This window comes from Labeo rohita, unplaced genomic scaffold (assembly GCF_022985175.1).
Source record: "Labeo rohita strain BAU-BD-2019 unplaced genomic scaffold, IGBB_LRoh.1.0 scaffold_30, whole genome shotgun sequence".
NCBI classification, from domain to species: Eukaryota; Metazoa; Chordata; class Actinopteri; order Cypriniformes; family Cyprinidae; genus Labeo; species Labeo rohita.
The window spans coordinates 1340188-1353715 of NW_026129217.1; the positions used below are offsets into that span (position 1 = coordinate 1340188).

The window sequence follows — 13528 nt, forward strand, 5'->3', positions numbered from 1 at the left end:
TTATTTATTTATTATTATTATTATTATTATTATTATTATTATTATTATAGGCATTTTTTTTTTTTTTAAATAATTCATTTTCAAGCCCTGGTGAACATTGCTTCACTTTTTTGTTATCTGTTGCTATTACGATCTGTATTTACACTGCAATTACATTATGCTTTATTATATTTTGAGTTGCTACAGTATCTCAACTCCCTTCGTTCTTCTCTGTTGACCTTCTTACCCTAATCTAAGGCTCCAAAAGCAGCTTCAACAGCTTCAGCAATAGCTCCAAAAACTGTTCCTAGAACTGCTGTAGAAGCAACAGTTCCTATAACCAAATATTTAACAAGAACAAATACAACACCTCCAATAGAAGCTCCATTATGAAGAGCATCACTCATATGGGGAAGTGCTATGAGAGGTGAAATTATGAAAAATCCAGGCCAGGCAGCACCAAAAAACCAACACCAATGCTTGTTAAAAAAACGTATAAATACACTGCTTGTTTCTTTCTCTGCTCTGATTTTTCCACTGTTCTCTAGCCTTAGTGTTTTCACTTGCTGTTCACGCTCGCTCTGTCTCTCTGCTTTAAGTCTGTCTTGTTCAAATCTCTGTGTATTTAACTCTGCTCTGATTCTTTGCTCTGTCCTTTTTTGTCTCTTATCTCTATTAGTCTCCTCTTGTCTTTGTTCCTCCTCTTGTTGTTTTCTCTTCTCTTCCTCTCTCTGGCTTCTTTCTTCTTCTTGTCTGAATCTCTGAGCATCTTCAAACCTCTGATTACTGTAATGTCTTCCTCCATTCTGTTCTATCATTGTGTTAATCTCCTGCAGTAGATCATTTACCTGCTCTCTGTTTTTCTCATCTTTATTGTTGAAGACATGAAATCTGCCTCCACACTCATCAACTAGACGTCTTAATGCGGGATAGCTGTCAATAAGTTTCTCTATTGACCCTCCTACCAGTTGTCCATGAGTAAAAAAAAATATTGAGCATTTTAATTCTCCCTGACCATCTTCCGTCTTTTGAGGAATCTGCTGCTCCTCCTTCGTGAATCTGTCATCTAATCTGAAAACAACGAGAAAAGTGTGTGGTCCAGGACTGGGTAAATAAACATTTCTCCCTGTCATGAACTCTTCATGTTTCATCTGTTTGTCGAAGAATCCAGGAGTATCAACTACAGACACAGATCTGCCTGAAACAGTGGCATAGAGATCTGAACATTGGGTTGTTACAGAGTTCATTCTATTAATGGATCCGGACTCTTTCTGTCCCAATATCGTGCTTGCAGCTGCACTCTTCTCAACACAAATTTGACCCAAACCAATTTGTCTAGATAAGAGACTCACATCAGGAGTTTCTGGTTCATCATTAGCACCGTTTTTGATGACTGGAATCTGCAGTTTGGTCTTCCCCTCTCCTTCTGACACTGTATAAAAGCAAAAATATAAACAAGTTAGGGATATAAATGATCAGTGCAGGTCTGTGGGGGAACTCACATTATGGAATAAATGTTTTTCTTTTCCAATGCATGTTTGATACCATTATTGGCACCCTGTATATGCTTAGGAGTAAAATATCTCTGAAGTATATTCATTCATATTTACTTTTTGTAACACACCAGGGTGACTGGAATTGCTTCCTGTTCCACAGGAATATAAATGAGAGGAACACAAAGGCCAAATTTCCTTAATCATCTATCACAAAGAGTAAACTCAAAGAATATAGTTTGGATGTACAGAACACGTTTTTTGAGCTAAAGCCTTGAAAATCCCCATTTCCACCATCAGGGCAATAATTAAGAAGTTTCACTCAACAGAAAATGTTACAAATCTGCCTGGAAGAGGTCATATGTCTATATTGTCCTAATGCACACTGAGGAGTAGAGTTTGAGTGGCCAAAGACTCTCCAAAGATCAAAGCCGGAGAATTGCAGCGATTAGTTGAGTCTCAGGGCCAGAAAGGCTAAAAATACATATCAAACAGCCCCTACATCACCACATGTTGTTCAAATGGGTGTTACGTCCCTTTTTGTTTTATTTATTTGTTTTGAGAAGTCTTTTGTGTGTTTCTGTGCAGGATAAAGCTGATTTGTTCCTGTAGCCTAATTGATGCCACACCCTGCCTGGTCAGCTGACTCCCTGCTGACTCCACCCTCACTTCCTGATTCAGCTCTTATGTTCGTTTGCGGTGTTACACCACCATTGCTGTTAGTTAGTTACCTGTGTTAGTAAGACAGAGAAACTGTGTACTGTAACGGTGGTAACCGCCCTAGCACAAAAAGTCTTTTGAAGAAATAATTTTTTTTTTTCTGTTCGGGCGCCAGCCAGGAATTTCCTGACAAAGATGTTATTTTCCCCAGGATAGCAAAAAAAACACCTGTTACAATATTTAAAAAATAATTTGTCAGAGAAAACTGTTAGCCAAAAGAAATTTTATTTTACAATGTCCAAAAAACATCAACAAAAAACTTGAAGAGCTGGAAAAAACCAAAAACAAACAAACAAAAAAGTTTAGCGATTCAGTTCAAGGGTGAATAGGAAAAGCATTAAAAAAAAAAAAAATCCCTGTAGAAATCGCGTCACCTATGTCACGTTTCCGATAGGCAGATTGGCATCCATGACCATTCATAAATTGTCCATAGAAAAAGAAGAAAAAAGAAACATAGAATAAACATTCTGTTAATTACTTCAAAGGTAATAACATCAACTAACAAAAAGGCACACTAGTCAATAAACAATCACAGTAATACCATAAGCATATCAAAAAGTGCCTGCATGGATGAATGAGTGTGTGTAATGGCGGTGCACAGGTACTGACCAAGTTTGCAGCCATGAAGGGGACTAGAGAGTGTTGTCGTCAGGCACCAGGATAGGTGGATTAAGCGGCCATAACTTGTCTTCTGAACAACTTCATTAAAACCAGATGATCTTGAGGTGCAACGCTTAGAAGTTGAGTGAAACTCCGCGACGCACCAGACATCATTCACAAGAAGCAACAGTTCGACAAGCGCCGTCTCTTCCCTTTGCACGGTAATCACTCTCGTAACTGCAAACCTTACTGATGACACGAACTCTTTCAGGTACGACCCACTTTTATATTCTCCCTCCTCCCGCCGTTAATTTGAAATGCTCCACCCCACACACGCAAAGTAAAAGTAAAAATAAAAGTAAACAAAACAAAGATGTGGCTTAAAACTCCGTTTTAAAACTCCGGCTTATTTCCGTTTTCTGGGCTGGTCTTCTGTCACAATTCACCAAGGATGAAAGAAGAAGCAAGTAAAATCAACTTCATTTTATTAGTGCAAACACATGCTGGAGTAACATAGTGTAGAATAAATGTGCAAACGGAAGGCTGGAAGCACAAAGACAGTCTTATCTGCTAATCCCGGTGGATATAAACAGTCCAACAATCCAAGGGTGAGCATAGAGGTATGCACAGAGCAGGTAAGTGTCTGTAATATCCCAAGGGTCAAAGGAGAATGCAAGGAGTGTATAACCTTGAGACCAACCAAAGATCAAGTGGGGTGAGGGTGCTGAAATATTGTTCAGGTGATTGGGTACAGGTGCTCAGTATTCCAGTGATTGGGGGCATGGTTGAGTGGCTGTGTCAGTTGCTGGTGTTCATGACAGTTTATCAGGAGCTTCACTTTAACTTTTAAGATACTTATGTTTTATAAAGTTGCAAATATATAAGTTGTAATAGTCATGTTCAAAATATTCCAACAAAACCTTGCTTAAAGCATGCAGAACGTGTAGAAGCGTGTAGAAGTTCTAAATAAAGTTTTTCAAGAGCTTAAAATTAACTTTTTTTTATTTTATTTTTTTATTATAATAGTAGTTATAATAGTCATGTTTAAATTATTCCAAGTAAACTTTGCATTGAATTTCTGGGCTAACCCATGAGGGGCCACCATGGAAACTGCGGACAAAATTACGTGGGTCCCAGTTGGGTAGCTATCAGCCCAGCTGCAACCCCAATGGGCCCCACATGGGTCTGTTGGCTGGGTTACAAAGGAAATACTATGTTTTTAACACCTTTATATTTCTTATAGCAACAACTGTGGTCCGATCTTTGTATGCTGAAACTTTATATGCTGGATTAGAGTCACATATTCCATGTGTTCATCTTGTTTTGGGAAGTTTTGGAGATTAGACATTTTTTATAATTATAATATAGTCTAGTATAGTCTTGTGCTGCAGTGGTTTGATCAAGATTGAGTGAAAACCTAGAACTAGTTTGCAAAAGTGTTTTTTTTTTCACATAACTGGGAATATTTAATTAACAATTAGATTGTCAGCAATGGTTCTTGAAGCAAAGTTGCTCATTATGATCTATCAAATGATATGCATATTGTATGGATTTGTGATGCGATTAAGGACACATAAAAATCGTTAGCGCCAACTAGTGACTGATTTCTTTAAAAATTCATTGGTTGAAGGAAGCCATGTTTTTTTAAGATACGCAAATGTCTGCAAAGACCTTTGTGGCACATTGGACAGAGGCACTGCATACCAATTTCCAGGTCGATTGGACTAAAGGTTGTGAAGTTATAGCAATTTTTATGTTTTTTTTCCTTTTATAGCACCATCAAGTGGTCAAGCTCCACAATTTTTTTTATTTGACCAAAGATTGATTTATACACGTGTACCAAGTTTGGTGAAGATTTCTGTTCATGTAGGGGTGTCCAAACTTGCAGAGGTGAAAACTATGGGCGTTTTCATCCACCTGAGGGACAGTTGGTCCAAAATGGCTAATTTGATGCAATATCAGTAAACTCCAACAGATGGCACTGTAGCCTGTAGTGCGATATACAGGTGCTGGTCATATAATTGGAATATCTTCAAAAAGTTGATTTATTTCACTAATTCCATTCAAGAAGTGAAACTTGTATAATGCATACATTAATTCCACACAGACTGATATATTTCAGGTGTTTATTTCTTTTAATTTTGATGATTATAACTGACAACTAATGAAAACCCCAATTCAGTATCTCAGAAAATAGAATATTGTGAAAAGGTTCAGTATTGAAGACACCTGGTACCACACTCTAATCAGCTAATGAACTCAAAACGCCTGCAAATGCCTTTAAATGGTCTCTCAGTCTCGTTCTGTAGGCTACACAATCATGGGGAAGATGCTGATTTGACAGTTGTCCGAAAAATGACCCTTGACACCTTGCACAAGGAGGGCAAGACACAAAAGGTCATTGCAAAAGAGGCTGGCTGTTCACAGAGCTCTGTGTCCAAGCACATTAACAGAGAGGCGAAGGGAAGGAAAAGATGTGGTAGAAAAAATGTACAAGCAATAGGGATAACCACACCCTGGAGAGAATTGTGAAACAAAACCCATTCAAAAATGTGGGGGAGATTCACAAAGAGTGGACTGCAGCTGGAGTCAGTGCTTCAAGAACCACTACACACAGACGTATGCAAGACATGGGTTTCAGCTGTCGCATTCCTTGTGTCAAGCCACTCTTGAACAACAGACAGCGTCAGAAGTGTCTCGCCTGGGCTAAAGACAAAAAGGACTGGACTGCTGCTGAGTGCTCCAAAGTTATGTTCTCTGATGAAAGTCAATTTTGCAAAATTGGGTCCCAGAGTCTGGAGGAAGAGAGGAGAGGCACAGAATCCACGTTGCTTGAGGTCCAGTGTAAAGTTTCCATAGTCAGTGATGGTTTGGGGTGCCATGTCATCTGCTGGTGTTGGTCCACTGTGTTTTCTGAGGTCCAAGGTCAACGCAGCTGTATACCAGGACGTTTTAGAGCACTTCATGCTTCCTGCTGCTAACCAACTTTATGGAGATGCAGATTTAATTTTCCAACAGGACACAGTGCCAAAGCTACCAGTACCTGGTTTAAAGACCATGGTATCCCTGTTCTTAATTGGCCAGCAAACTCGCCTGACCTTAAAGGAACACTCCACTTTTTTTGGAAATAGGCTCATTTTCCAACTCCCCTAGAGTTATAAAGATGTGTTTTACCATTTTTGAATCCATTCAGCCGATCGCAGGGTCTGGTGGTAGCAGTTTTAGCATAGCTTCGCATAAATCATTGAATCTGATTAGACCATTAGCATCTCACTATAAAATGACTAAAGAGTTTCGATATTTTTCCTATTTAAAACGTAACTTTTCTGTAGTTGCATTGTGTACTAAGACTGGCGGAAAATGCAAAGTTGTGATTTTCTAGGCTGATATGCTAGGAACTATACTCTCATTCCGGCTTAATAATCAAGGAACTTTGCTGCCGTGCCATGGGTGCAGCAGGCGCAATGCCACAGACTGATCGACTCCATGCCACGCCGCATTGCTGCAGTAATTCAGGCAAAAGGAGCCCCAACTAAGTACTGAGTGTTGTACATGCTCATACTTTTCATGTTCATACTTTTCAGTTGGCCAAGATTTCTAAAAATACTTCCAGGCCACACAGCTAATACAAAATAAAAAGTAAAATTATACACCCTACAAAACTGGCAGAATTATAAATAATTTACTTGTGTTAAAAAAGTGTTCATGCGTTTTGAAAAATGCCTTGGATTGGTAACTTTTAAAAATAAATGCTTAAAATGCTCTGTAGACCTTCCAGTAGGAGAACAAATGCCAGTGTTATCCTGTTCATGGGCACTGTAATTTCGTGGGGAAAACATGTATATAATTTCTCATTTTATCTTGCAAACCTATGCTTTCTTCACATTTTTATGAAAATGAATACAGTGCTGCATTTTCTGGATTATAAATCACGATTTTAAACATCCGAAAAGCGCTGCGATTTCCAAGGAGATTTATAAAGCAATCAAGCTCAAGCACAAATCACATACATTAGGATTGGTGATGAATGCGAAAGGGCAAGTGAGTTTGTATTGTACAGTTTTCTGAAACCACCCCGCTAGTTTCGGTTTTGATTTAAATATTTAGGCTGACATTTATAATAAATGTTTACAGTAAATTTGAATTTTTTTTACTTATATTTTCATTCCTTTTTCTGTCCTGAACACTGCTAAAATTACGGGATTTTTCTGTGGAGCAAGGGGAATATGGATATATGTTTCTAATGTTTGTAAACATTTAGTGTATATTACATTATTCGTAAATGAAATGATAAAATGTGTCTTATACATCAATCGACTTGTACAATAATGCAACTTATCTGTGTCATAAAGTTCTTAAAAATTAAAAAAAGAGAGGGGACAAGAATTGAACTGCCATGTATGTACAAGTATACATAGGCTACAGTACAGTAGTGAGTGTCAATTTAGAATTTAAAACAAAAAACAAATCAAAGCTTAATTTATCATAAACATATTATGCGGCCCCTCACTTAATGTGCAAAACTTAATGTGGCCCTCGAGTCAAATGTTTGGCCACCTGTTTGTTCATAATTGTAGGCATTTCATTAAAAGTGGCCCCACCTCTTTCAAACGTTTTGGCGGGCCTTTGCGTCGGTGAGTCAAGCGTTTTTTTTTTTTGTTTGTTTTTTGATAATTATTGATATTCACTGTCCTGGGGTCTTATTTATAAACAAAATAAGCATGAAGTAAAGTCTCAAGTCATTGCTGTCAAAGTCTAAGTCGAGTCACAAGTTTTCTTTGATTACGTCAATTCAAGTCACAAGTCATCAAATTTTGGACTCAAGTCCGAGTCAAGTCACGAGTCATGCCACTTTAGTCCACAACTCTGGTATAAACCTACGACAAATGGTCTAGGAGTTTTTGTTCACTGTAGTGCCCCCTATTGTCTGATTGGGGCAATTGAGTCTGGCTAATGCTGCATTCACGCCATATCGTAATTACCGTAATTTTGACATGACAACATGTGACGTTCTACTCGGAGCTGTTCACGTCCTGGGACTCGGAATTATGCTTTTACTATGGCAACACTGTTAACGCCTAGACAGAGCCCACGTTGGTCAGGTGGTAAGGCGTTCATGTGGTACAAGTCGTAGCTCTCAGAAGACTCCCAGTTCACAAGTTGTAATTACAAGTTCTACGAGGACGTGAACGATTTTTACAACTTGGAATCTCGTAATTACGGGAATTCCGATATGGTGTGAACACACCTTTAGTTTCAAGTTTCTAGGCCTTACGGTTTGGTCTGCATGATCAGATTTATGGTGGAAAAATAATAATTATAAAAATCTTAACAATTACAATAGGGTTTCAGGACTTCGTGCTTGAACCTCTAAATATGATTAGAACTCAGACAAAATCATATATTGTCATAGACGTGTGTTTTTAGTCACACTAGCTGCAGCAATAGTGATTTCCTGGATTTCTTCTGCAATTTATTGTGCATACACATAATGCTAAAATCTGTAAATATTGCCTTCTCATGCATCATTTAGAATGTGTGTGTGAATTCAGATCTTCTGCAGTCAGACTCACTGTTCTGGACGATGTCCTGCATCTTCTTCCAGACTCTAAAGGGCAGGTTGTCCAAGTAACGTGGCACATCAATCAAAGCTCCAGAAGGCATCTGTGGATCCGGCTGTGAAATCTGGACTCTGGAAGAACATTCAGGAGTCAGAACTGTAGTGGCTTTGGTTTAAAAGCATATACCAGAGACACCAGCAGATCACTAACCTTTCCATTGAGACTGGAAACTCCTGCAGAAAAAAACACATCACTGATCATCAAGAACTCAATCAATCAATCAATCAATCAATGATCTGAAATCAGACCTTTAGAAAGCAGACGTCATTGACTTTCATCAGCTCCTCCGTGTCTTTGATTGTGTCTGAAAGAGCTGAGATGTGTCTGTTCATCTCCTCCAGCTTCTCCTTCATTATCTGCTTTTTCTGCTCCTCTTCCTTTCTCAGTGCAGTGATTGTAGCTTCTTCTTCATCTCTGAGAAACTGATGAAGCTTCTCAAACTGCTGTTTAATCTGTTGCTCTGTGTGCTCAGCTTGAGACTGAAATCAAACCACATTCACTTCAATCATCTCAAAGACCCCACTAATTCTGGAGCATCATGAAGAGTGAGTGGGTAAATATAGGGTAATTAACTCCAAGTACTAGTACTTTAGTGGGCCTTTGGGATTTCGATTTCCGAGTCCATGGACAGTTGACAGAACTGTGGCTGACCCAATACATTTTCACTGAAGTGAGATTCAGTATTTGCATGTGTTTTTAAGTCTTGTCCAGTATTTGAAAGCTCCAGTGTTTCTGTGGACACAGACCCAAAGCGCACTCACAGAATGCGCCTCTTAGTCACCGTGTGAATGCTGAATTAAGTTATCTTTTGTGTTTTATTGCTACACACTCAAATTCACAAAAAGTTATGTCAAAATGCCTGGCTTGGACACTATTCGTGTAAATGCAGTCGGTTATGTCTTAAGTGAGCCTGAACAGTCAGGAAAAATATGGATTTATGTGACAGTCTTTATATATTTTTTTTACCTCTGATCCACCGTAATGTCCAGCTGTCCTGAGCACATTCATAACAGCTGACACTTGATGCATCAGTTTGCTCTGGCATAGTAGTCACACACATGACATTGTTATGCACATACAGGTGCTGGTCATATAATTAGAATATCTTCAAAAAGTTGATTTATTTCACTAATTACATTCAAGAAGTGAAACTTGTGTAATGCATTCATTTTTTCCACACAGACTGATATATTTCAAGTGTTTATTTCTTTTGATTTTGATGATTATAACTAAAGACGGCTGCACACTAGAGGATTTTCAAATCTTAACCGATTTTAAAATGTTTGATATTTACGGTTTGAGTTCGGAGACGCTCCGTCTTGATTGGGAGCAGATAAATAATCGTAATGACACCACACAACAGAGGATTTTTGGACAAAAAATTGCTTGCGACAAGCCTTGAATCGGGCCACACCCCCCGATCGTTCAGGGGTGCAAATCGGTCTTAAAATCGGCCTTAAAATCCTCTAGTGTGCAGCCGCCTTAACAACTAATGAAAACCCGAAATTCAGTATCTCAGAAAATTAGAATATTGTGAAAAGGTTCAGTATTGAAGACACCTGGTGCCACACTCTAATCAGCTAATGAACTCAAAACGCCTGCAAAGGCCTTTAAATGGTCTCTCAGTCTAGTTCTGTAGGCTACACAATCATGGGGAAGACTGCTGATTTGACAGTTGTCCGAAAGACGACCATTGACACCTTGCACAAGGAGGGCAAGACACAAAAGGTCATTGCAAAAGAGGCTGTTCACAGAGCTCTGTGTCCAAGCACATTAATAGAGAGGCGAAGGGAAGGAAAAGATGTGGTACAAAAAAAGTGTAAAAGCAATAGGGATAACCGCACCCTGGAGAGAATTGTGAAACAAAACCCATTAAAAAATGTGGGGGAGATTCACAAAGATTGGACTGCAGCTGGAGACGTATGCAAGACATGGGTTTCAGCTGTCGCATTCCTTGTGTCAAGCCACTCTTGAACAACAGACAGCGACAGAAACAACGTTTTAGAGCACTTCATGCTTCCTGCTGCTGACCAACTTTATGGAGATGCAGATTTCATTTTCCAACAGGACTTGGCACCTGCACACAGTGCCAAAGCTACCAGTACCTGGTTTAAGGACCATGGTATCCCTGTTCTTAATTGGCCAGCAAACTCGCCTGGCCTTAAAAGTAATATTCTAATTTTCTGAGATACTGAATTGGGGTTTTCATTAGTTGTCAGTTTTTTTCTAACTAAAATGTTAGTTAAAAAAAGTTAAATGGCATGCTTCTGTCGCGAGCGACAATGCAGGTGGCAATAAGCCACAGACATTTATTGGATAGCATAGATTACGCCTCCATGTACTGTAAGGCGTGCTTTAGCCTCCAATCTCTGCACAGACAATTGAAAAATGCATCTAACAGCGCACATTTACATAGGTTAAGCATTTAAACTAACATTGTCATATGTTAAAGCTTTTTTATATCTAAATTGATCAAACAAAGGCTATGATCAACTCACAGTCTGCTGCTGGCCGCTGTGTTGCTACTTAAAAAAACAACAACTTACATTTAACAAACGAAAGATGTTTTATTTTTTCAAACGTTTCTCTAAATTAACAATAAAATAACAAAACAAAATATGATCACTTTGCCATTACATACAAAACTACTTTTAACTATTTTAATGGCTGAAACAGTAGTAGCCTATGCTTAATTACACTTTTAAATACATATACTAAACACAAGCATATAAATTAAAAAATATTCCTAAAAAGTGTAGCAGAAATACTATGTTAATAAATATATTCTTAGTTACACTTTTAAGGATGCACATCAGAGGGGATTTAAAAGTGGGTAAGCACAAAGCCAACTGCTGCACTACACCACATTAAAGTACTCAAAAGCATTGACACAGACGTAACTCCCTTCACACTTTATTTGGAATTTCACTGTTTCTGTCACTGCAACTTTTCGAACAGGCAAACATAGACACACAAATGAAATCGTCTGCCTAATAAAAAGCGTATTTAAAACAGGTTTATATTTTAGCAAAAGGTAATATTTGCATTATTTATTTCAGCACCCTGCACCTTGTTTATTTTCTTTATTTTACAAAAACAAAAAGTTCTGTTATTGTGAGTGTACACAAATAAAAGTATCAAGCTTTGGTAGAGCTGGTACTTAGTGTTTGCCTTGTGCTTTGCATGCACTCCCCTCAGCATGGCAGCGTGGGTATACTGTTCCCCATAGCGACCCCTAGTGATGCCATAGGCTGTCGCCTAGAATGTAGTCTAATGTTTGAGAAGCACCCATTATTTATTGGTATATTCTTGTTGAGACTCATGGGGCTGAGAATATGTCACAAATAAAGACTTTAAAAAAAAAATCTATCCTCACCTTGATTTGTTGTACTGTTTTCTCAAATTCTCTTTTAATATTTTCTTTGTGTTTGAGTTTGTCCTGTAAGGACTGCAGTGCTGTATTGAGCTCCTCCTAGAATTTAATATATCAATAAGACACCAGAGATTTCTGTAATATGTTCAAAAATAATCATTTTTATAATAATAATTTTACTCTGTCTTACCTTATATGATGAAACCACTTCACTGATGGGTCTGAATTTATGATTGTCATGTTTTCGTGAATTAATACACACTACACACAATGGCTGTATGTCCTCTTGACAGAAGAGTTTGAGTTTCTCATTGTGTAAGCTGCAGATCTCCTCAGATCCTGATGAATGACTCTCATTTCTCTCCTTCAGTAATGACTCGCACAAGTTTTTTAATGCAAGATTAACTGGAGGATCGTATTTTAAGAATCTTCTCCTGCAGACAGGACACTCCTGAGTTTTCTTGATTCTCCAGAACTGTTGAAGACACTCTTTACAGACGCTGTGACTACATGACAAAAAAACTGGATTCTTAAAGATTTCACAGCACACTGGACAACAAAGATCTTCTACCGATAGTGAAGCCATTTTCACTGTTTGTCCTCCGAAAATCACAAAGATCTGCTAGTGAATCTCTTCCTGGAGAGTTTTGTAGGGTGATAGGGTGGACTTACCGATTACATAGGTGTGTTCAAACAGGTCACACAACATTTTCAGGATTTCTTCAGGTTAATGCAAACAAATATATTCAAAATGAACTTTCACTGATACTCTCTCCTAAACAATGCCTCAAACCCCACCCTAAAACCTTCGATCAAACACAAAAGAGCAATGTGAGAATGCAAATATTGCTAATAAAAAGACTTGCAGAGTCTCTAAGCTTACAGGGGCAGTTACCCAGACAGAGAGTAAGCCTAGTTCTAGACTAAAATGGTCCTTTAATCTGGCCCTAGCTTAATAGAAATCTGCTTTCTCTTTCATGGTTTTTTAATAGTCTTAGTATAGTCTCAAATTTATTAGGCTGAGTTGAGGGCTGCGTGATATCATTGCGCCTGCTGCACCCATGGTACGGCCTATTTCCAAAAAAAGTGGAGTGTTCCTTTAACGTTACCTCCCTGTGTTCCCGTGTTTCCTGTGTTCCTTGTGGATTATTAAAGACTGTTCGTTTCACTATGTCGTTGTTCGTCTGTTCCTGCCTGAATTGTGACAAATACCCACCACCCACACATTAACAAAAATATTTGAAAAGTATCAACCACATTTACATACATAAACAGTCCATATATACATATATATATATATATATATATATATATATATATATATATATATATATATACTTATATACATACATGTATACACACATTTAGACATATATATATATATATATATATATATATACACACACACACACACATACATGTACTGTCACAATCTCTAACTGGAGTGCCCATGAGCTTCACTACAGGGCACTCCATTCCAGACTATTCATTTACCCCGGACTCCATTTCCCATAATCCTTTGCATGGACTCATCAACGCTCATTGTCTCCACCTGTTGCTCATTTACTCTGTCTGCTTCCCCTATATAAGCCTGGTTTAGTCTGTCATTCTTTGCGAAGTCTTGTTAGTTGTTACACTGCATTTCTGAGCATTTTCCCTGTATTAATGTCTCTTGGTTGTCTTGCTCTCTGCCCTGTTTCTTGGATTTACCCTTTGTTTGAGTTTCTTGCCTTGTTGATTGT

General features: G+C 38.2%; 1 protein-coding gene across 1 annotated transcript; it reads right to left on the minus strand.

Moving 5' to 3' along the window:
• Nucleotides 1-204: 204 nt before the first annotated feature.
• On the minus strand, nucleotides 205-12378 carry LOC127160163 (uncharacterized). Its single transcript, XM_051102811.1, has 6 exons — nucleotides 11977-12378; nucleotides 11790-11885; nucleotides 8662-8892; nucleotides 8564-8586; nucleotides 8366-8484; nucleotides 205-1411 (listed from the first exon to the last, which is right to left on the minus strand). The coding sequence occupies exons 1-6, from the start codon at nucleotides 12370-12372 to the stop codon at nucleotides 228-230; spliced, it is 2049 nt and encodes a 682-aa protein (XP_050958768.1). The 5' UTR covers nucleotides 12373-12378; the 3' UTR covers nucleotides 205-227.
• Between the last annotated feature and the right edge of the window lie 1150 nt (nucleotides 12379-13528).